This window comes from Elephas maximus, chromosome 19 (assembly GCF_024166365.1).
Source record: "Elephas maximus indicus isolate mEleMax1 chromosome 19, mEleMax1 primary haplotype, whole genome shotgun sequence".
Classification (NCBI taxonomy): Eukaryota; Metazoa; Chordata; class Mammalia; order Proboscidea; family Elephantidae; genus Elephas; species Elephas maximus.
This window is the reverse complement of record NC_064837.1, coordinates 20,640,461-20,664,486: the sequence shown is the minus strand read 5'-3', so window position 1 is coordinate 20,664,486 and position 24,026 is coordinate 20,640,461. Positions and strand designations below refer to the sequence as shown.

General features: G+C 45.2%; 1 protein-coding gene across 1 annotated transcript; it reads right to left on the bottom strand.

Annotated features, from left to right (window-relative positions):
- Positions 1-11,823: 11,823 nt before the first annotated feature.
- On the bottom strand, positions 11,824-15,492 carry C19H17orf97 (chromosome 19 C17orf97 homolog). Its single transcript, XM_049860302.1, has 2 exons — positions 15,259-15,492; positions 11,824-12,456 (listed from the first exon to the last, which is right to left on the bottom strand). The coding sequence occupies exons 1-2, from the start codon at positions 15,461-15,463 to the stop codon at positions 11,966-11,968; spliced, it is 696 nt and encodes a 231-aa protein (XP_049716259.1). The 5' UTR covers positions 15,464-15,492; the 3' UTR covers positions 11,824-11,965.
- Between the last annotated feature and the right edge of the window lie 8,534 nt (positions 15,493-24,026).

The window sequence follows — 24,026 nt, the reverse complement described above, 5'->3', positions numbered from 1 at the left end:
TTCATCAGCCTGAGGCCAGAAGAACTAGATGGTGCCTGGCTACCACAATGACCGTCCCAACAGGGAGCACAACAGAGCGTCCCTGGTGGAGCAGGAGAAAAGTGGGGTGCAGATCTCAAATTCTAGTAAAAAGACCAGACTTAATGGTCTGACTGAGACTGGAGGAACTCCAGAAGACATGGCCCCCGGACTCTCTGTTAACCCAGAACTAAAATCATTCCCGAAGTCAACTCTTTAGACAAAGAATAGACAGTACTATAAGACATAAAATGATATTTGTGAAGAGTGTGCTTCTTGGTTCAAATAAAAAAAAAAAAAGTAGATACATGAGACTAAATGGACAGCTCCTGTCCGGGGGCGAGATGAGAAGGCAGGAAGGGACAGGAGCTGGTTGAATGGACATGGGAAATCTGGGGTGGAAAGGAGTGTGCTGTCACATTATAGAGAGAGCAATTAGGGTCACACAACCTTGTGTATATACATTTTTGTATGAGAAACTAACTTGAGCTGCAAACTTTCACTTAAAGCACAGTAAAAAACAACAAAAAAAACTTCTGTTCTTCAAAGACTCTATTAAGAAACTAAAAGGTAAGCCATAGACTGGGAGAAAATGTTCATATCTGACAAAGGACTTTTATACAGAATATAGAAAGAACTCTTACAAGTCAGCATTAAAAAGACAACCCTATTAAATGTAGGCAAAGACATGAATACTTTACAAAGGGAATTATGTGAACGGACAATATGCACAGGAAAAAGTGTTCAACATCAATAGACATCAGGGAAATGCAAATTAAGACCACAAATTAAAATCATGATACCTTTAGGTATTTATCCAAGAGAAATGAAAACAGAGGTCACAAAAATGCTTATACAAGCATGTTTATGCCAGTTTTATAGTCATATTTTGAAATAACAGAAATGTCCATCCACAGGAGAGCGGATTCAGAAACTGTGGTATATAGTCATAGAATACCTTTTAGCAATAAAAAGGAGTAAATTACTGATGCATGTACTATTATAGATGAATCTCATAGACATAACGGTAAGTGAGAAAAGCTAGACACCAAAGAGTGCATACTGTATGCTTTATAGGAAGTTCTAGAATAGGCAAAACTAAGTTGAAAAAAAAAAAGAGCGTTTGCCTAGCTCACACGTGGGGGACAAGGGCCAGTGCACCTCGTGAGCAGTGGCCACCCGACTGTCAGTAGAGATTTGCGAGTTGCTATGATGCAGTGGTTAAGAGCTACGGCTGCTCACCAAAGGTCGGCAGTTTGAATCCAACAGCCACTCCTTGGAAACCCTGTGGGGGAGTTCTACTCTGTCCTGTAGGGTCGCTATGACTTGACGGCAAACTGTTGTTTTTTTCTTGGTTTATGATGCTGAACAGGTTGCAGCACCACTTTCAGATTAAAACGGATTAGGAAGAAAGACCTGGCAATCTACGTCCAAAAATCAGCCAGTGAAAACACTGCAAATCATAAACACCCTGATCTGCAGCCTATCTTGGGGATGGCGCAGGACCCGACGGCATTTTGTTCCATTGTGCGTGGGGTTGCCATAAACTGGGGGCCTACTCGAGGGCAGCTAATAACACAACAAGGTGTGTGTGTGCTGGGGTGACCGGGAAGGGACATGATGGAAATCTGTGGAGACGGAAATGTCTATATCATGATGGGAGGGGGTCACATGGCTACATCCTTTGTCAAAATGGCACAATTAAGGATGTTATGAGAAGGGACCAGTCCCTGGAGAAGGACATCATACTTGGTAGAGAGGAAGACCCTCAACGAGATGGACTGACACAGTGGCTGCAGTGATGGGCTCAAGGATAGCAACGACTGTGAGGGTGGCACAGGACCAGGCAGTGTTTCGTTATATTGTACATAGGGTCGCTATGAGTTGGAACCAACTTAATTGTACCAAACAACAACAATGTATATAAGGAGTCCCTAGGTGGGGCAAATGGTTACTGTGCTCTCGCTTGGAGGTTTCGGTCCACCCAGAGGCACCTAGGAAGAAAGGCCTGGCAGGTTACTGCCAAAAAATCAGCCACTGAAAATCCTATGGAGCACAGTTCTACTCTGACACACATGGGGTCATCATGACTTGGAATCGACTTCACAGCAACTAGTTTTAAATGTATGTAAATTTTTGCCTCAAGGAAAAGTGAACCATAAAAAATAATAACAATTGAATGGAGGGGTAGGGAGTGGGTGGAGATACAGATAAAATAAGAATGGCAAAATGTTGAAAACTCTAGGAACTGGGTGATGGGTACATGGGATTTCATTAAGCTATTTTGTTTACTTTGTGTATATTTGAAATTTCCCACAATAAAATTTGAAAAGTGTACCGTAAGTGTTATTTCTATCACACAACTGACGATTTAGGAGATGATATTGGAGCCGTATTCCTTGTCCTAGAATGTGACCCAGCTGGAGCTGGACTCCTAAGGACACACCAACTGGGCCCTGAGGTACAAAGACAATTCCTAGGACAATCTTGGAGAACATCTTTTAGGGAAACTTTCCCATAAACAAATCATGAACAGTACAAAGACTCATATACTTTCCAATCTTATCTTTTTCTGATAGCATTTAGTGAACAGTAAGGTTTGTGGCACAGTGGTTAAAAGCTACAACTGCTAACCAAAAGGTTGGCAGTTTGAATCCACCAGGCGCTCCTTGGAAACTCTATGGAGCAGTTTTACCCTTTCCTATAGCGTCGCTGAGTCCAATCGACTCGACGACGTAAGATTTGTTGGGCCAGTGAAGACCCTCCTGACTGAAACCTGTACCAGTGATTGTTAAGGAAGATAATTCAAAGTGTAAAATCACAGTTTCTAGCCAATGTGTGAAAAGGTGAAGCTTTCACTGTTTTGCCCGTTTGTTAATGGTAATATATACTGAGGACTCAGTAATGTTCCTCCGTCTTCCTTCCTTGGATTCTGGCAGACAGGGCTCTAGCAGCATGCTTGTCTGCTTTCCCACTTTTGCCTCTTTGAACGTGTGCGGAATAATGAAAACCCTGGCGGCGTAGTGGTTAAGTGCTACTGCTGCTAACCCAAGGGTTGGCAGTTGGAATCTGCCAGGCGCTCCTCAGAAATTCTATGGGCAGTTCTACTCTGTCCTATAGTGTCGCTATGAGTCGGAAACGACTCGATGGCACTGGGTTTGGTTTTTGTTTTTTTTGCTTTACTAAGCTGCATGAAGTTTTTACTCTATAACACCGATAAGTGCTCATTAAAAAAAATCAGAAAATACATTAATAAAAAATCACTCATCTTCCCTCTAGAGATAAAAGCATGTTACTTTTTGGACAACTGCAAATTTTGAGGGTGGAGGATGGAGCCAGCTGAGGGAATACATTGCTTTGAGATGTTGCGTTGTAAACACTGCTTTCAAGATCACAATAGTGTAGGCGTTTCTAAGTCACTTCATGGGAGTGTGAGGGGGTTGGTGTTTTGATGGGAGGTTTCTGTTCTTTACATTTCCTGACTTTTTCAAAATGAGAATGCAGGGGTCTTGGGTGTGGTAAACCAATTGCTGGTAATTGCAAATTACTGCTTTTCTACAAAAGCTGGGCTTTATTTATAGGTAATTAAACTGACAAGCACAACTACCCAGATGGTCAGAATGCTAGCAAGCCGCCTTCCCAACCAGGAGTTCTTACAAAGCAGCGAGTCTCCAAAAGCTTTGTTTAAAGGAAGTCTTTCATTCATTTTTTTTCCATGTATCTATTTGTACCCACTTATTTTCAAAAGGTGACTAAGGTGCACCTGTCCCAAGCCATGGTGTTTTCAATTGCCTCATACACATGCGAAACCTAGACAATGAATAAGGAAAACTGAAGAATTGACACCTTTGAATTATGGTGTTGGCAAAGAATATTGAATATACCATGGGCTGCCAAAAGAACGAACAAATCTGTCTTGGAAGAAGTACAGCCAGGATGCTCCTTAGAAGCAAGGATGGTGAGACTACATCTCACATACTTTGGACATGTTATTAGGAGGATCAGTCCCTGGAGAAGGACATCTTGCTTGGTGGAGGGTCACCAAAAAAGAGGAAGACCTTTGACGAGATGGATTGACAAAGTGGCTGCAACAATGGGCTCAAGTATAACAACTGTGAGGATGGTGCAGGACCAGGCAGTGTTTCATTCTGTTGTACATAGGGTCTCTGTGAGTCAGAATGGACTTGACGGCACCCTACCAGCAACAATGACAATTTTCAAAAAAGGAGCCCTGGTGATGCAGTGGTTAAAAGCTCAGTTGCTAATCAAAAGATCGGCAGTTCAAATCAAGTTGCTCCTTGGAAACCCTATGGAGCAGTTCTACTCTGTCCCATAGAGTCTCTATGAGTTGGAATCGACTTGAAAACAACAAATTTTGATTATTTTCAAAAGAAGGAGCCTTGGTGGCACAATGGTGAAGTGTTCGGATGCTAACCGAAAGGTAAACCTGACTTATGGTAACCCCATGCAAAATGAGTTGGGCCTTTGTGATCCATACGGGTTTCATTGGCTAATTTTTAGAAGGAGGTCACCAGGCCTTCCTAGTCTGTCTTAGTCTGGAAGCTCCACTTAAACCTGGTCAGCATGATAGCAGCACACAAGCTTCCACCGACAGACAGGTAGTGGCTGCTCATGAGGGAGACTGGCTGGGTCTTCCACATGGAAGGTGAGAATTCTACCACCGCACCACCACTGCCCCTGGAAACCAACTGCATGTCTGCAAATAAGGGATTGAATCAATCGAGTTCATAAAATGGAATACTAGATAAACATTACAAAGTATGTCGATGTCAATGTAGAGACTTGGAAAGATGTCCATCCTATATTTTTAAGGGAACCATGAAAAGACAATATATATATTACTATCCCATTATCTTTCTTTTTCCTGTATGTAGATACAGGAATAGAAAAAGACTGGAAGGATGGGTACTAAGTGGATACGGGTAGCTCTCTCTGAATGGTGGGACTACAAGTGTTTGAAAAGTATTTTTTGCTTATCTGCATTTTCTAATTTTTTCTGTAATGCACATGCATTTATGTAATTTGAAAGGTACAACCTGAGCATAGAATATTATTACAGAACTTTCTGGTAATCTGATTTAAACTTAAGAGAAATGAAAGGGATAGTGGTTGGTCTGTCTGTCTCGTAGACCAAGGTCAAGAACTATGAAGAGTCTTAGATTTTTTTTTACTGTTTGCAATCTAACAGGTTAGTGCACCACCATTTATTTCATGGTGACCAAAGACATGAGACTCTTGGGTCAAAGACAAAGGATGGTGTGTTAGTCACAGCAATCACAGTAGCCAGAGTATCAGCATCTCTGCCGGTTCCCACAGGGGGATGTGAAGAGGGCCAAGTGACATGGGAACACAATGGGTTGGGTTACAGGAGAGGAACTCTGAGCTTAGGAACTGGAACCTTTTTCCTATAAGCAGTACAAAATCTGGAAGGAGCCCTAGTGGTGTAATGGTTATGCTCTAGACTGCTAACCAAAAGGATGGCTGTTGGAACCCACCTTGCAGCTCCATGGGAGAAAGACCTGGCAATCTGTTTCTTTGAAGATTACAGCCAAGAAAATAAAATGGGGCAGTGCTACTCTGTCACATACTGTCACTAGGAGTTGAAATCTACTTGATGGCACCTAACAACAAGCAAATCTGCCCTTTGCTCTCGAGAGAGACACTATCTCTATCTTCCAAGGCTCTTCACCACACAAACATCTATGAAAAGATTCTCTGGCACAGAGTCAGTCAGTTACTCTTCTCAGATGTCAGAAAAAGACCAATGAGAAATTATCTCCCAATAATTACAGCTTCTCACATTTTAATTTGCATATGAATCACTTGGGGATCTTGTTAAATACAGGTTCTGATTCTGAGGTGGGGCCCAGGAATCTGTTTTCTAACAAGCTTCCAGGAAATGTTGGTGTTGCTGGTCTGCAGGCCATATTTTGAGTAGCAAGGACTTAGACACCCATCTTCAATGCCAAGGCATGAACAGTAGCTACAAGCTGAGTTTGCTGGGCAGAGCCTGGAGCTGGCCTGGGGTGTTGTAATTAAGCAGTATGACTGAATGCAGTAGGATGCTTCCCAGACCCTTCTGAGGGACCATCAGAGACAGTCAATGGTTTCAAGGCCAAATTTGACCATGAACAAGTACCCAGGGCAGTCAAGGATCCAGAGGGTGTTCTTCCATTAACCCCATGGACCTTCAAACCTGGCTGCTGGAGGTTTCCACTTCTGAAGCTTCTCTGTCAGCCACAGGAACTGGCTCTCTCCTTCTAACACATCCCGGCCCTGCTCCAGCCACCACCCCTGCAATCAAGTCCCCAGTGCTGCTGACCTGTCTCTTTCCTTTATTGTTGAACTCTGGGAGCTGGTGTAGCTCCCACCTACCTTGGGAACACGTCTTAGACACCAGGAGCTTTGGAACCAGCCAGACCAGGGTTTGACATCCCAGTTCTTCCTCTTAGTCCCTGGGTAGGCCGTTTTCCCAGTCTGTGTCTGTTCCCTCATCTGTCAATGAGAACCATAATACCCTTGCACCTCAAAGGTTGTGGTGGAGATGAATGGAATCGCGTATGTTAGGGGCCTAACCCCATGCCTGGACAGAGGAGGAGCCTGATAAACAGGGACTGTTATGCGTATTCTTGGCAGAGAGCTGAGTATTTAGTAGTTGTTTGATAAATATTTTCTAAAAAGACCATTGGAGACCTTAGAGCAGGCCTCTTATGAGTTGTGTGATTTCAGCAAGTCACTTCTAAGCCTCAGTTGTAAAATAGGGGTAATAATTCCTACCGCTCAGGGAACTGATGAACAAACGAGATAGAAGAACTTATAAACTATCAAGTGCCATATAAATATCACTGTGGCAATGAAAGGTTGGAGGCAGTATTAAAAACACATACCACGGAAACAAAATACAAATAGCTATGTGTAACTCCACGTATGAGCAAAACAAGCAGAAACCAATCAGAGTCTTATCCAGCTCTTAACTCACCCAGCAGCTCCCTCAACCCTACATCACTTCTGGAAGTAAACTTGAAAGTCCTCTGAGCACTGGCGTTGGGTGTTGATGGTGCCTGGATAACACGCTGCTTCTATGACGAGAAGTCTGATGTGCTATACACTGCACCACAGAACCACCTCGTGGCGCAGTGGTTAAGCGTTCAACTGCTAACCAAAAGGTCGGTGGTTCAAATCCACCAGTCGCTCCTTGGAGGAGTCCCTGTGGGGCAGAATCGACTCGACAGCAACGGGTTTCTATGACGAATTTGGGTTTCTGCATTTCCAGCTCCCAGATCAGGGGCAAGGCCGCTTGCTGAGGGCAGCGGACCCACAACTGATGGGGGAGGAGGCCAACTGCGTATTAGTTATCTTTTACCATGTAACAAACTACCCCCAAATGTAGTGGCTTAAACACCTTTATTATCTTACAGTTTCTGCGGACAGGTGTCTGTGTGCCGCTTAGCTGGGTGCCACTGGCTCAGGGTCTCTCTCAAGGCTGAAGTCATCCGAAGGCTCAAATGCGGGTGGACCTGCTTTCAGGCTCACTCATGCAGCTGTTGGCAGGCCCAGATCCTCCCTGGCTGTTGGCCAGAGACATCTGTTCTTTGCTACCTGGGCTTCTCCTCAGGCAGCCCCAGCATGGCAGCTTGCTTCCCCCAGAGAGAGAGCTCTGAGAGAGAGGGAGAGAGAGTGTGGGCCAGGTGGCAGCCACAGTCTCTTTTTGTAACCTAATCTAGGAAACCCTGGTGGCGTAGTGGTTAAGTGCTACAGCTGCTAACCAAAGGTTGGCAGTTCGAATCTGCCAGGCGCTCCTTGGAAACTCTATGGGGCAGTTCTACTCTGTCCTGTAGGGTCGCTATGAGTCGGAATTGACTCGATGGCACTGGGTCTGGGTTTAATCTAGGAAGTGACAGCCTAGAGTGTCCTCTGATGCCCAATTTATTAACTTTCAGGACTTTATGAAATGATAAGCATTCTTTTAACCACTCAATAATTAATATTCCTCTAAATATTTACATACTACTGAACTAGTAAGTCCAAACTTAGGTATCTGAGAAGGTATTTTCCCCCAAACATTTAAACGTAGTTTGTCGTTGTTGTTCATTGCCATTAAGTTGATTCTGACTTATGGTGGCCCTGTGTGTGCAAAGTAGAACTGCTACCTTCTATCACTTTTGCCATATTCTGTCATTAGAAGTGAATCAACAGATTGAGCCCACACTCAAAGGGAGGGGATTACACAAGGGTGTGAATACCAGGATGCAGGGATCGTCGGGGGCCATCTACCACACCAACCCACCCACAGCCGTTAGTCCCCGGATGTGTCTTCCTTCGGGGTCCGCAGTGGGTGGTAATGAGGCTCACACGGGAGCACTTTGTTTTGGGTTTTGGACCACTACTCGTGTGGGGTGAAGCACCTGGGTAACTAGAAAGCCCAAAGTCTGTTTGTGGCGAAAGTCTCTTACAGTGAGTCTAGCTATGTGACCAGACTTAAATGGTGAAACCCATGCCCTAGGCACAACTCAAATTGTATGTAAATCATAAACCCAAGTATTATTACTAAACAATGCTGACTGGCCAATACAACCTACTCCGAAACAACTCACAGACCCAAGCCTACGGAACATCTTTTATCTTTAGTGAATAGATTCCATAGTGTTGGCCAAGGGTGAGTAGCTCTGGAGAAAGCACGCAGTCAATCCAGGCTACCTGGGATTAACCCTTGCTCTGTAATCCCTGCCCATGACCCTTGGTCAGGGCCTCCTAAAAATGAATCACTCTTCATCTGGAGGGTAATGGACACATTTTTTCTAGGTGCCAGGCACTATGTTAAAGTAAATGCTTTAGGTAATGACTGCACTTGATTCTCCCAACAGTGAGGTAGGTACTTGCATCCCCATTTTCAGACGAGGAAAATGAGATTCAGAGCAGTCAAGCAATTTGCCCGAGGTCACACAGCTAGTGGGAAAGATGCATTCAGCTCTGACGTTGAAGCTAATAGTCTTGACGGCTCTCCCAGAATGATCCCTTTAATGGTCTGAATTGTGCCCTACCAAAATATTTGTTGGAATCCTAACCCCTGTATCTGTGGATATAATCCCATTTGGGAATAGGGTTTTCTTTGTTATGTTTAATTAGGTGATGTCAGCATAGGATGTGTCTTAAATCTAATCACTCTGAGATATAAAAAGAGCAGATTAGACACTGAAGCAAGCACGTGGAAATCACCAAGGAAGCAGGCAGCACCAAGGAAACACTAAATAAGCTGAGATAAGGACCTTCCCCTAGAGTGGAAAGAGAGAGAGGGTCTTCCCCTAGAGCCAGTGCCCTGAATTTGAACTTCTAGCCTCCTAAACTGTGAGAAAATTAGTTCGTTTGTTACAGCCACCCACTCGTGGTATTTCCATTACAGCAGCACTAGACAGCTAAGACAACAAACACATCACGGCAGGAAGATGACCCCAGGCCCCGCACACCTCTCCTCCCGTGAATACACATTGCTAATGACCAAGGCACTCTGAGTCTGTTGTGCCATCAGAATCTTCCACACACAACCTCCCTCCTCCCCGCAGCCACTACTGTGGATCCAGAGGGCACATGAGAGCCTAGCCTAGCTGCTCTACTCTCTGCTCAGTCATTGCCGAGAGCCTTGGGGCCTCAGGCAAGGTCCTCTGCCCTCCTCCCATGGAGCCCCACCCAAAGCCCTTGTTGTCTTTGTTTGCTGCTGTGAGTTCTCCTCTCCCTGGACTGCAGAGAGGACAGGCCACTTCAGCATAGGGTGGGCCATTCCTGTCTGCTTCAGGATCCCTGCCCGCCCACTGCTACGCAGTCTCCAGGGGAGGGGAGCAATCTTCCCAAAGTCCCTTCCGTCTATTTTGTCAGGACATGATGGCAAAAATGTGATAACTCTGTAACTGGCCTTTCAAAGCAGGGTGAGAAGAGGGCTGCTCTGTCACCCGGGGGATAGCAGGGACCAGGATGATTTCTTCCATTTAACTTTTAAATAAACGTTCTGTGATGTTTCCTCTTCACTTTAACTGTATGTCTTGCCCACCTAAAAATATTTAAACCCCTGGAAGGCAGGGACCTCATCTTAAACCTTCACTCCGTCCTTCTTGGAGTCCCTGGGTGGTGCAGTTAATGCTCTTGGCTGCTAACCAGAAGGTTGGAGGTTTGAGTTCACCCAGAGGCACCTCAGAAGGTCTGACCGTCTACTTCCGAAAAATCAGCCATCAAAACCCTAAGGAGCACAATTCTACTCTGACATTCATGTGGTCACCATGAGTAGGGGTCAGCTCAATGGCAACTGGTCAACTGGTTATGTCCCTCTCAGGCCCTGCACTGACCATCCCAAACCCTTGGACTTTTCAGGCTGCCTCTTTGTGCCTGAAGGCTATTTTCTCCCAGAACGGGGCGGGGCCTCTTGGCCCACAATCCATGGTAGCAGTCTGTGAATGACTGGAAATTACCCTCTCCCAAACAGCTCTCAGCCAAGGTCTCTTGGGTGTATACATACCTCAGCCCCCTTACCCTCAGGGAGGATAAATCTCAGAAGTGGGTTTTGTACCATCTCCCAGTATTTCCGCATGGGATGAAGCTCCAGTTGCCCAGCCTAAAATCTGGTTTAGTAGTGTTCTCTGGATCGGCTCTCCCCCTTTCCTGCACCACCTCTCCCTTGATGTTCTGTCACCTCTCAAGTGATCTGCTTGTTTGACTCTTGGACTCCAGGTCTGCTTCTGGGAGAACCCAAAATAAGGCAGCACACAACCCTCACTCAACAAGTATTTTTGGAAGTGAGGAACGGTAACTTAGGATAAACAGCAGTGTAGCGTGTTTTTTAATGCTCCAGAACTTTAAAGTGCTGTCTTGGGGCTGTGGGCGACTACCATATTTATAAGAGAAGCAATAATCCTTTCGGGACTTCCCAAGGATGAAGTTCTGGAACCCACTTATTTTGAAGGCCACGTAAGGGCATGAAATATATTAAAAAAAAAAAAGTCTCCAGGATATTTGGGGCATTTTCCTTGGGCCTACAAAACCACGTACTGTGTAAGGGTTTTAATCATGATATTGGTTAAAACTTTATTGTTAGCTGCTGTCAGTGGGGACCCCATGGGTAACAGGATCAGACTTCTACAATTCACAGGGTTTTCACTGGCTGATTTTTCAGAAGTGTGTCAACCAGGCCCGTGCTTCTTGTCTGTATGTGTCTGCCTTTCTTGGTCGGCTCTGTTGAAACCTGTTCAGCATCACAGCAACACACAAACCACCACTGAGAGATGGCTGGGAATTGAACCCAGGTTTCCTGCACGGAGGTGCCCTGGTGGCCCAGTGGTTAAAGCACTTGGCTGCTAACCCAAAGGTCAGCGATTCGAACCCACCAGCCACTCTTCGAGAGAAAGATGTGGCGGTCTGCTTCTGTAAATATCTACAGCCTTGGAAACGGCACGGGGCAGTTCTACTCTGTCTGGTAGGGTCGCTACGAGTTGGAATCAACTCCAGGCAACAGATTTTTGGCTTCCTGCAGAGAAGGCAAGAATTCTACCACTGAACCACCATTGTTCCCTTGGTGTAAGACTAAGAATTTACATAATCTATACTTTCTCTTCTTTTGGGTGCCAGATAGAGACACCGAATAGTGATGAGAAATCCCATAACAAAGAAGAGATGCCAGTTGATTTAAGAAAAAGGAAATTTTTTTTTTTTTTTTAAAGAACTTTGTTCATTACATTGCTTGTGCTCTTAAGGAACTGTGGCTTTCCTTGGCAATTAAGGGCGTCCTGGTGCTTTTGGTGCAGGCAGGGGTGGATCTCATTACCGTACCAGCGTCTGCTTCCTTCAGATATAGGTCTGATTTCCTTTTATTACCAATTATTTTTTTCACACAGCAACTTGTGGTCCAGATAACCTGCACACTCGTCAGCGTCGAGGGTGGTTTTCATTCCGGCAGAGCAGGAGCTGAATCCGCGTGTAGGGTCTTTGGAGTCAGGTTTGCTTCCAAGTAGTGGTGCGGGCGGTCGGCCTTCAGAGGGGGCGGCCTGCTGTTGGAGTGGCTGTCTCTGTCCAAGAGGTAGGGAAGGTTCTCCACTGTCTCCTCGGCACCCTGGTCAGAGCGGAAGCCCCTGAGGGCGAAAACCCGGTACCGCTTCCTCCGGTTCAATTTATATATTCGAATCCTTTCTTTTTCGGCCTCGGGGTCGGCCAGAATCCCATCCCAACGCAGGCTTTCGTTCATCTGGTGCGAGAGGTTCTCTTCTACCTCAGCAAAGTGGGGGAGGCTGGCCGTGGCAGGGTAAGAGAGGATGTGCTTGCTGTCCTCTTTGGCCTGTCCCTGCTCTTGCTCCGGGCCCTGATCTTTGCTGGGACTTAAGATGTCATGAGAAGATGGAGAAAACCACGGACTCTTCAGGCCTCGGCTCTGCTGTTTATCTGCTGAGCAGACGAGCAGTTGTTAGTGGGGAGGCCTCCGCTCAGTCTGCCAGGGAAATTGCCAGAATCACCAAACATGTGGGGCTCGGCCCCTCTGTACCTCGGGCTCGGCCCCCCAAGCCTACCATCCTCCTACACACCTACCAGCTGTGCGCTTTTAAGTTATTCCTGGGGAGAGAGGAACCCTTTATGGAGTCCTCTGGACAAAGGGTGTCATTCAGCCCCATTTCCCATGTGAGCAAACTGAGGCACCAAGCGTTTCAGTGACTTGCCAGTGTCACCTAGTGGGTTGGAATGCAGGCCTGACTCTCAGTGCCTCATTCTTCCGCTCTGCCACGCTGCCCCCCACTTAACCTCTCCAGATGTTCACCCAGGTCCTTCCCAGTCCTGGGAGTCTATGACTGTACCACTAGTCTAGACACTTTACGACGGAAGAAACGGGGCACGACAGGAACACTTCCTAAGTGTGACTGAGGAAAGCACCATTCGGCCAAGCCAGGAAATACTTCTGTTGTGTGGCTTTACAGTTTTTGTTTTTTTTTTAAACCATTAATAGCACTTTAGAATTATTTTATATGAGATACTACAGGTTGTGGTTCTTTCATCAATTCATTCTTCTCTTTTCTGGGAGACAGAAATATCTGCGCCTTCTCCCTATCCCCTAACCCCTTCTCCCTTCCCCGGAAAAAAGAAGAAGAAATTTAAAAAATGAGCCAGAATCCACTCACAGTTGGCAGCGGGTTTGGTTTGGTTTGGGCACACCTTCCCACTCCCTGAAAACTATCTGGTGCCCCCTGCTGACAGAATGAGGTACACGCCACTGCCATTTCTAGAGTCTGAAACCAAACCAAAGCTGTTGCCATTGAGTCTATTGGGACTCATAGTGACCCTATAGGACAGAGTAGAACTGCCCCATACAATTTCCAAGGAGCTCCTGGTGGATTCAAACTGCCAGCCTTTTGGTTAGCAGCTGTAGCTATGCCACTGGAGTTCTACAGTCTGAAGCTAAGCCAAAAAGACAACAAATTTCCTAATTTGGTTTTGGGGATACACACAGGAGTTTTGAGCTAAACTCCAGAATTTTTTTTTCCTTTTTATTACGATTACATCTGAGAAAGTCATTATAATCTCCTCAATTCTCCTTTCCCCAAACTACAAGGTTGACATGGGGAAGGCTGCCATCCCTTCTGCCTCGTCTTCCCATGCTGTCAGCTCTGCACAGAGGGCAGTGATCCAAAACTTGAGCCCCGGACTAGCCATGCTGGAGGTCAGGGCTGTGTGCCAGGGTCAACAGGAGTCACCTCCCTAAACATCCAAAGCCACTGAGGTGGACCACACAGGTGACAGAGACTTCCAGCACTCACGGCAGGTACCCTGAATTCTGTGTCATTGTTGTACTCTCTCTCCATAAAGGGAGTGCTCAGTGGCCTTTGTTGAGGTGTCTGGGGTTCAACAGGAGGGAGCTCGGTGAGATGCAGGGACTCTGGGTTTGTGGAAGGCGTGCATATGTATGGGAAGGTGTCCACGGAGAGGATGGACTGAGTCCTGCACGTGTGCGACTGCATATGTACAGGCACTGTTGGGAGGTGTCTGTGCGTGGGAGTGTATAATGTAGCATCTGTGTGTGTTTGCGTGTGTGTAGGCTGTCAATGTGTGTGCGTAATGGTGTGTCTGTGCTTTATTCTTATTTGGAGGTGTTATATGACAGGCATTATTGAGGGCGTTTGGGAATTTAAGAGTATGTAGGCATCCTTAGGTGGCACAAATGGTTTGCTCTCAACTACTAATGGCAAGTTTGGTGATCTGAACCCACCCAGTGGCACTGTGGAAAAAAGGCCTGGCAATCTGCTTCCATAAAGACTACAGCCAAGAAAACCCTATGGAGCAGTTCTCAGTAACACATGGATTGCCGTGAGCTGGAATTTACTCGATGGCAATGGTTTGGTTTTGGTAGCAGAGACTGATGTGATGGGCGTTTGTGTGGTCAAAGGCTGCCCCTGGACTTTTGGGGTGTGTGTGTGAGGATACTTTATATGTATTTGTGTGGTGGCAGGAGCCTGTCACATATGAGGGTGTGAGGAGGGTCTCCAGGCAGATTAACTTGAGTCTGTGATTCTGTGTGTACATGCCTGAGTGTCTGTAATGTGGTTCTTGGTGTCTTTGGCTTTGAGAACAGTCTGTGCGGCAGTGAGAGGATCATTGTAGGAGGGTTTAAGATTTCTGTGGGGAAGGTGTAGATGTTTGGGATTTTGAGTCTCCATGGAGGGGTTAAGGAGTTGAGAGGGTGTCTGTGTAATGCGAAGAGTAGCTATGTGGGGCTGGGAGTCTGTGTAGGAATGGGTAGGGTGTGTCTTCATGGGGGGGGTCTCTCTGTGGGGTTGAGGTCCTTGTGGATAGGGAAGAACTATCAGCCCAGGATTTGGAGTGCACAGGGATTGGAGGGTCTCTGTGACTGTGGATATCAAGGAGTCTCATGGGACTGTGGGGCCTTTGAAGGGGTTGGGGTACACTATAGGATTTGGTGGTCTCGTGGGTGTAGGGCTGGAAGACTGCAAAACGATGGTGAGTCACCGTTATGTGCTCGTTGAGGGAGGGTCTCCGTGGACACGGAGGACAGTCTTTACTGGAGGGCTGGGGCATCTCTGCGTGGGGAGCTGGAAAACCTGTTTGGGATTGGCAAGTTTCTGTTGCCGGCTGGAGGTGGTCTGTAGGTAGATGGAGGATCCCTGACGCAGCTGTCTCTGCGAGACTCGGACTCTCAGGTACCGGAGCTGAAGCTGCGGCACTAGCTGCCCCTCTTACCGTCGCCTTTGCCTGACCCCTTGGTCTTTTTCTTCTTCTTTTTCTTCTTCACCTTCCGTTTGGCCAGTTCTGCGGTGCCGCCCGCGATGGGGGGCAGTCTGGACCCCTGCGTGGCCGCAATGCCGCTCTCCCGCTCCTCTTCGTCATCGTCGTCCTCGCCCTCCTCGCCGTACCCCGACGCCCCAGCCCCACCACGGCCGTCCATCAGCCCGCAGGGCCCCGACCTGCGTCTGCGGCAGCCCAAGACCTGCAGCACCCGAGCCCGCGGCTCCGAACGCAGACGCCCTGTCCCGGGCCACGCGTTTCCATAGCGACCGCCTTACACCGCGCGTGCGCAATCGCGAAGCTTCCGCCCCGGTGCAGCCGGTGGAAGTAGATCTGCGCGTGCGTGTTTCGGTTTTTTAAGTTTCTGTTAATAGTTGGCAATGGAAAGGGGGATGTGGCTAGAGAGGCTCTAAATCCTTGGGCGGCGGATATACATCTGATCCAGTCTTGTGCATTTTAAAAAGCTATTTATTCTTTCCTAAATCATTATCTATCCTAAATTTATTCTAAAATTTTATTAAATGAACATACCAACCACTATGAAGTTGGCTCAGGACCTGGCAACGGTTAGTTGTGTTATACATAAGGTCGCCGTGAGTCCCAGCCACCTCACGGGCACTAACAACATCAACGACAGGATTTTATTCCCCAGAGTTCCAGTCTCGCACATCTGCCTGGGGTCGGCTCAACATGTCCAGAACAACTCCTGAGCTCATGGTTTCTTCCCAGTCCCGAATTTACTTCTCCATCGCTCACCATCTCACTGAGCGCACAGCTGGACAGATCGGAAACCTGGAGGTCTTTTTCCCCCCATCCCTCCACCTTCTTGTGCCCTCACTTAGGCTAGCCCTGACCACCATTGTTTTTCACTTGGACTCCTGAAAGAACCCCCTTCTAACTGATATGTCTCCTTCCAGGCTCTCCTCATAAATTCTCTGTCCTCACAATACAAGGGAAGTCAGCACTACGGCATCAAAGCAAAAGGAAATAAGTTTCCTGGACACTTCCAAACACTTTGAGGGACAGAGTAGCTGGGGCTAGGGCCTGGGGACCATAGTTTCAGGGGACATCTAGGTCAGTTGGCATCACATAGTTTTTTAAGAAAATGTTCTACATCCCACTTTGGTGAGTGGCGTCTGGAGTCTTAAAAGCTTGTGAGTGGCCATTTAAGAAACTTCAGTTGGTCCCATGCCACTTGGAGCAAAGGAAAATGAAGAAAACCAAAAGCACAAGGAAAATACTAGCCCAGAAGACTGAAGGACTGAATGAACCAGAGGCTCCACCAGCCCAAGGCCAGAAGAACTAGACAGTGCACAGCTACCAGCAATAACCGCCCTGACAAGGAACATAACAGAATTCCAGACAGAGCAGGAGGAAAATGTAGAACAGACCTCAAAATCACGTAAAAAGACCAGACTTAATGGTCTGACAACAGACTGGAGGAATTCCTGAAACTATGGCCCCCAGATACTCTGTTAACCCAGAACTGAAAGCATTCCCAAATCCCACTCTTCAAACAAAGGTTAGACAGGACTATAAAACAAAAAAATAATACACGTGAGGATTGCGCTTCTTAGTCCAATACAGTCTACGTTTGAGACCAAACGGAGAGCTCCTGTCTGAAAGCAGGATGAGAAGGCAGGAGGGGATAGAAACTGGTTGAATGGACCCAGGGAACCCAACATGGAAAGGGGGCAGTGTGCTGTCACTTTGTGGAGATTGCTACTAATGTCCAAAACAATATGTGTATAAATATTCAAATGAGAAATTAACTTGAGCTGTATCACACACACACAAAACACCACCTAAAAAAGATGGAAAAAAAATTCTCTATCCACACAACTGATAGAATGAACTTTTAAAGACAACTCTGGTGAATTTCACTCTTGCTTAAACCCTCCAGCAGATCCCAATCACAATTCATATCAAAGCTGAACTCTTGATATGGCTTACAAGGCCTGGCATGCTCTGTCTCCTGCTTTTCTTTCCAGGTTTTTATCTTCCAAGGATTATATTTTCCAAAAATGGCAGCAACAATCTCTCTTATCTCACATGCTCTACTAGAATCTTGCTACTTCCACATCAAGAAACCGAGTCTAATTTCACTCCCCTTAAATCTGGATGGGTTTGTGGCAGAAGTGACACTGAATGACTTCTAATGTTGGGTCATAAAAGGTAATGTAGCTTCTACCTTGTTAGCTGGAAGACGTGCTTTCCGAATCCTGAGTCTTCCTGTAATAAGCCTGAGTACCCTGAGGCCCCCCTCCACATGTCTGTCAGTTTGTCGTACTGTGGGGCTTGCGTGCTGCTGTGAAGCTGGAAGCTGTGCCACCGGTATTCAGATACCAGCAGGGTCACCCATGGAGGACAGGTTTCAGCTGAGCTTCCAGACTAAGACAGACTAGGAAGAAGGACCCAGCAGTTTACTTCTGAAAAGCATTAGCCAGTGAAAACCTTATGAATAGCAGCAGAATATTGTCTGATGTAGTGCTGGAAGATGAGCCCCCCAGATTGGAAGGCACTCAAAAGATGACTGGGGAAGAGCTGCCACCTCAAAGTAGAGTCGACCTTAATGATGTGGATGGAGTAAAGCTTTTGGGACCTTCATTTGCTGATGTGGCACGACTCAGAATGAGAATAAACAGCTGCAAACATCCATTAATAATCAGAACCTGGAATGTACGAAGTATGAATCTAGGAAAATTGGAAACTGTCAAAAATGAAATGGAATGCATAAACATCGATATCCTAGGCATTAGTGAGCTGAAATGGACTGGTATTGGCCGTTTTGAATCGGACAATCATACAGCCTACTATGCTGGGAATGACAACTCGAAGAGGAATGGTGTTGCATTCATTGTCAAAAAGAATGTTTCAAGATCTATCCTGAAGTATAATGCTGTCAGTGTAGGATAATATCCATATGCCTACAAGGAAGACCAGTTAATACAACTATTATTTAAATTTACACACCAACCACTAGAGCCAGAGATGAAGAAATAGAAGATTTCTATTAGCTGCTGCAGTCTGAAATTGGTCGAACATGCAATCAAGATGCATTGGTAATTACTGACGATTGGAATATGAAAGTTGGAAACAAAGAAGAAGGATCAGTAGTTGGAAAATATGGCCTTGGTGATAGAAACAATGCCAGGGATCAAATGATAGAATTTTGTAAGACTAACGACTTCTTCATTGCAAATACCTTCATTCACCAACATAAACGGCGACTATACACATTTTTTTATACACATGGATCTCGCCAGATGGAACACACAGAAATCAAATTGACTACATCTGTGGAAAGAGATGATGGAAAAGCTCAATATCATCAGTCAGAACAAGGCCGGGGCCGACTGTGGAACAGACCATCAGTTGCTCATCTGCAAGTTCAAGCTGAAACTGAAGAACATCAGAGCAAGTCCACTGAGAGCCAAAATATGACCTTGAGTCTATCCCACCTGAATTTAGAGACCATCTGAAGAATAGCTTTGACACATTGAACACTAGTGACCAAAGACCAGACGAGTTGTGGAATGAGATCAAGGACATCATCCCTGAAGAAGGCAAGAGGTCACTGAAAAGACAGGAAAGAAAGAAAAGACCAAGATGGATGTCAGAGGAGACTCTGAAACTTGCTCTCGGATGTCGAGCAGCTAAAGCAAAAGGAAGAATGGATGAAGTAAAAGAACTGAACAGAAAATTTCAAAGTTTGGATCGAGAAGACAAAGTAAAGTATTAGGACATGTGCAAAGAGCTGGAGATGGAAAACCAAAAGGGAAGAACATGCTCGGCGTTTCTCAAGCTGAAAGAACTGAAGACAAAATTCAAGTTAGGAAAAGAGCGTGTCAGGGTTGTATTTTTCACCATACCTATACAGTCTGTATGCTGAGAAAATAATGCGAGAAGCTGGACTATATGAAGAAGAATGGGGCATCAGGATTGGAGGAAGACTCAATAACAACCTGCGTTATGCAGATGACACAACCTTGCTTGCTGAAAATGAAGAGGACCTGAAGCACTTACTAATGAAGATCAAAGACCACAGCCTTCAGTTTGGATTGCACCTCAACATAAAGAAAACAAAAATCCTCACAACTGGACCAATGAGCAACATCATGATAAACGGAGAAAAGATTGAAGTTGTCAAGGATTTCATTTTACTTGGATCCACAATCAACAGCCACGGAAGCAGCAGTCAAGAAATCAAAAGATGCATTGCACTGGGCAAATCTGCTACAAAGGACCTCTTTAAAGTTTTGAAGAGCAAAGATGTCACCTTGAAGACTAAGGTGCGCTGCATGTGAAAGCTGGACAATGAATAAGGAAGACCAAAGAAGAATTGACACCTTTGAATTGTGGTGTTGGTGAAGAATATTGAATATACCATGGACTGCCAAAAGAATGAACAAATCTGTCTTAGAAGAAGTACAACCAGAATGCTCCTTAGAAGCGAGGACGACGAGACTGCATCTTACACACTTTGGACATGTTGTCAGGAGGGATCAGTCCCTGGAGAAGGACATCATGCTTGGCAGAGTACAGGGTCAGCGGAAAAGAGCAAGACCCTCAACAAGGTGGATTGACACAGTGGCTGCAACAATGAGCTCAAGCATAACAACGATTGTAAGGATGGCTCAGGACTGGGCAGTATTTTGTTCTGTTGTGCATAGGGTCACTACGAGTCAGAACCGACTCGATGGCACCTAACAACAACAACAACAACCCTGAGGCCACCGTGCTGTGAGGAAGTCCAAACTAATCCACATGGAGAGACCCCAAGACTATGCGAACGGAGAGAAAGAGATGCCCCCACTTTTCCACATCCAGCCATGGTCTGACTACAACAGCAGAAAAGACTCCCAGGGTCAAACCCACCCAGACGGGCCCTTTCTGAATTCCTGACCCAAAGAAACCATGAGAGATAATAAAATTATTGTAATTGTTTAAGCAACTAAGTTTTGGGGTGATATGTTATGCAGTAATAGATCATTAGAACATCAGCCTTTGATTTTGACTATTCTTTTTTTTTTTAATTGTACTTTAGATGAAAGTTTACAGAACAAACTAGCTTCTCATTATACCATTAGTGTACATATTGTTTTGTGACATTAGTTACCAATCCCATGACATATCAACGCTCTTCGTTCTAGACCTTGGGTTCCCTATTACCAGCTTTCCTGTCCCCTCCTGCCTTCTAGTCCTTGCCCCTGGGCTGATGTGCCCATTTAGTCTTGTTTTGTTTTATGGGCCTGTCTAATCTTTGGCTGAAGCGTGAACCTCAGGAGTGACTTCATTACTGTGCTAAAAGGGTGTCCAGGGGCTATACTCTTGGGGTTTCTCCAGTCTCTGTCAGGTCAGTAAGTCTGGTCTTTTTTTGTGAGTTAGAATTTTGTTCTACATTTTTCTCCAGCTCTGACTGGGACCCTCTATCGTGATTCCTGTCAGAGCAGTCAGTGGTGGTAGCCGGGCACCATCTAATTGCGCTGGACTCAGTCTGCTGGAACCTGTGGAGTTGTGATCCGTTAGTCCTTTGGACTAATCTTTCCTTTGTGTTCTTGGCTTTCTTCATTCTCCCTTGCTCCAGATAGGGCAAGACCAGTGGAGTATCTAGATGGCCGCTTACCAGCTTTTAAGCCCCGAGACACTACTCACCAAAGCAGAATGTAGCACATTTTCTTTATAAATTATGTTATGCCAACTGAGCTAGATGTTCTCCAAGACCATGGTCCCTATATCCCTCAGCCTAGTAATTCGGTCCATCCGGATGTGTATTATATGCAGCTTCCGTGACCTTGCCTTGGACAAGTTGTGCTGGCTTCCCCAGAATTGTATACTGCCTTACCCTTCACCAAAATTACCACTTATCTAGTGTCTATTTAGTGTTTTTCCATCCCCACCCCTCCCCTCCCTTGTAATTGTCAAAGATTGTTTCTTTTTTTGTGTAAACCTTTTTATGAGCTTTTATAGTAGTGGTCTCATACAATATTTGTCCTTTTGTGATTGACTTATTTCACTCAGCGTAATGTCCTTCAGAGTCACCCGTGCTGTGAGATGCTTCACAGATTCATCATTGTTCTTTATCTTTGCGTAGTATTCCAATGTGTGCATGTACCATAGTTTGTTTATCTATTCATTTGCTGATGGGCATCTAGATTGTTTCCATCTTTTTGCTATTGTGAACAACACTGCAGTGAACATGGGTGCGGATATATCTATTCATGTGACAGCTTTTATTTCTCTAGGATATATTCCTAGGAGTGGGATTGCTGGATCATATATTTCTATTTCTAGCTTTCTAAGGAAGTACCATATCATTTTCCAAAATAGTTGTACCATTTTGCATTCTCACCAGCAGTGCATAAGAGTTCCAGTCTCCCTACAGCCTCTCCAACATTTGTTATTTTCTGTTTGATTGGCGCCAGTAATGCTGGGGAGAGATAGTTTTGATTTGCATTTCTCTAATGGCTGTTGATTGTGAGCATTTCCTCATGTGTCTGTTAGCCACCTGAATGTCTTCCTTGGTGAAGTGTCTGTTCATTTCCTTTGCCCGTTTTTTAATTGGATTATTTGTCTTTTTGTTGTAAAGGTGTTGGATTTTCCTGCAGAATTTAGAGATTAGACCTTTGTCGAATTTTCCAAAGCCCAAAATTTTTTCCCAGTCTGTAGGTTCTCTTTTTACTCTTTTGGCGAAGACTTTTGATGAGCTTAAGTGTTTAATTTTTAGAAGATCCCAGTTATCTAGCTTATCTTCTGGAGTTTGTGTGTTGTTAGTTATGGTTTGTATCCTGTTAGCGCCATGTATTAGGGCCTCTAGTGTTTATCCTATTTTTTCTTCTATGATCTTTGTAGATTTTGGTTTTAAGACAGGGAACAGAGGGACCCCAAATCTGCAAACAAAGTAAGAGGAAATGGGCCAGGGCGCAGAAACAAAGCTCTTCCCCGGAACAATGGGGCAAGGTATCAGAAAATAGCCCTCAAACTTCTTTAAAGTTGTCTTTCATTCATTAGCAGCTAGAGAAAACCAGCCCCAGGCATATGCACAGAACATCCACCTGTGACTGCTGTGTGACCTTCCACCAGGGGCAGTGAGGGGCTGCAGCAGCAGCCAGGGAATCGAACCCAGGGAGCAAGAGACTGTGCAGATGTGACACCCCATAATGAGTCCTGCTTCGAATCCCAAAGGCCTCTGGGACAGGAGCCATCTTGGAGAGCTGCTGCACACACACTGTAGTTAACATATCCTAGCCTATGCCTGTGAATAAACGTGAGTCTTTTCCCTCCAAGAACTTTTAAAAACCCGGGCGGGTGTTTTGTCCTGTAAGACGGAGGTAAGTGTTGCTTTAGGCCCTCCTCGTCTCTGCTTGCAAGCCTCTTCAATAAAGCTTTGCTTTAGGCCCTCCTCGTCTCTGCTTGCAAGCCTCTTCAATAAAGCTTTGCTTCTGTGGAAAACTCCATGTGCCTTACCTGCTCATTCTTGAGCAGTGAGAGGCAAGAACATTATTCCAGTAACAGTTTTATATTTAGGTCTTCGATTCATTTTGAATTAGTTTTTTTGTATGGTGTGAGGTATGGGTCTTGCTTCTTTTTTTTGCAGATGGACATCCAGTTTTGCCAGCACCATTTGTTAAAAAGACTCACCATTTAATGGACTTTGGACCCTGATTTTAGCTATTCTTGTGGTTAGCCATTCTTCTTGCTATTAAGCCAAATTATGGGTCCAAGCCCTGGAACTGGAGGCCCAGAAGAGGCATAGTGAGCCCTTTCAGGAGCCTGTTGCTTGAGATTGGATTATTGTCAGGACTAAGGAGAGCAGTACCCATCCAAAGCAACGCAGTCAACCAACACCTTTGAGCCAGACACCACTATTTCCAACTCGGCGCAAAATCTGACGGACAAGAGATTTGGTTGCTATGCAATGCAGATGCTGCCCTTGTTTTCTAAGAGGGAGATTAAGTTTCTAGCAGGACTTCATCTGTAATTTTTCCCGTTCTGGTTATGGTTCTAATTCACCCAAATTTAAAAAATTTGAGTCTGTTGTAGTGTCACTTCCTCAACCATGATTGAACTCGGAAGAACTGGTTCCAAGCCCTGGTTCGAAACGCTAACCTTGCACTCGTAGTCAAGCGCTTAACCGTTTGCACCACCCAGGGACTCTGTAGCCATTCTAGTGGGTATGAAATTGTATTTCCCTGTGGTTTTAAGTTCTATTTCCACGATGAATAGTGATATTGAGCACTTTTTAATATGTTTATTGATCATTTGTATATCATACTTTGTGAAGTGTCTGTTGAAATCTTTTGCCCATTTTATAATTGGGTTGTTTATTTTTTTCCTGTTGATTTGTAAGAGCCCTTTACATACTTTGGATACAAGTTTTTTGTGAAGATTTTTGTTCCAGGTCTGTAGCTTGTTTATTCATTTTCTCAGCGGTGTCTTTTCATGGGCAGAAAATTTAAATCTTGGTGAAGTCAATTTATCAATTTTTTCTTTTTGTGTCCCACCCAAGAAATCTTTGCCTACCCGAGAACACAAAGATAGTCTTCTATGTTTTCTTCTAGAAATTTATGGTTCTGGATTTTAAGCTTAAATCCTTAATCCATCTCAAATTAATTTTGTGAAAAGTCAAGATAGGGGCCAAGATTAATTTTTTTCCAAATGGATGTCTGGATGTTCTATCAACTCTCATTGAAAAGACATTCCTCTGTTGACTTGATGTGGTA

Coding starts and splice junctions, on each gene's coding strand:
- C19H17orf97 (XM_049860302.1), bottom strand. CDS start 15,463: ATGGACGGCCGTGGTGGGGCTGGGGCGTCGGGGTACGGCGAGGAGGGC. Junction 12,457..15,258: donor GGGGTCAGGCAAAGGCGACG/GTAAGAGGGGCA, acceptor TCTGCTCAGCAG/ATAAACAGCAGAGCCGAGGC.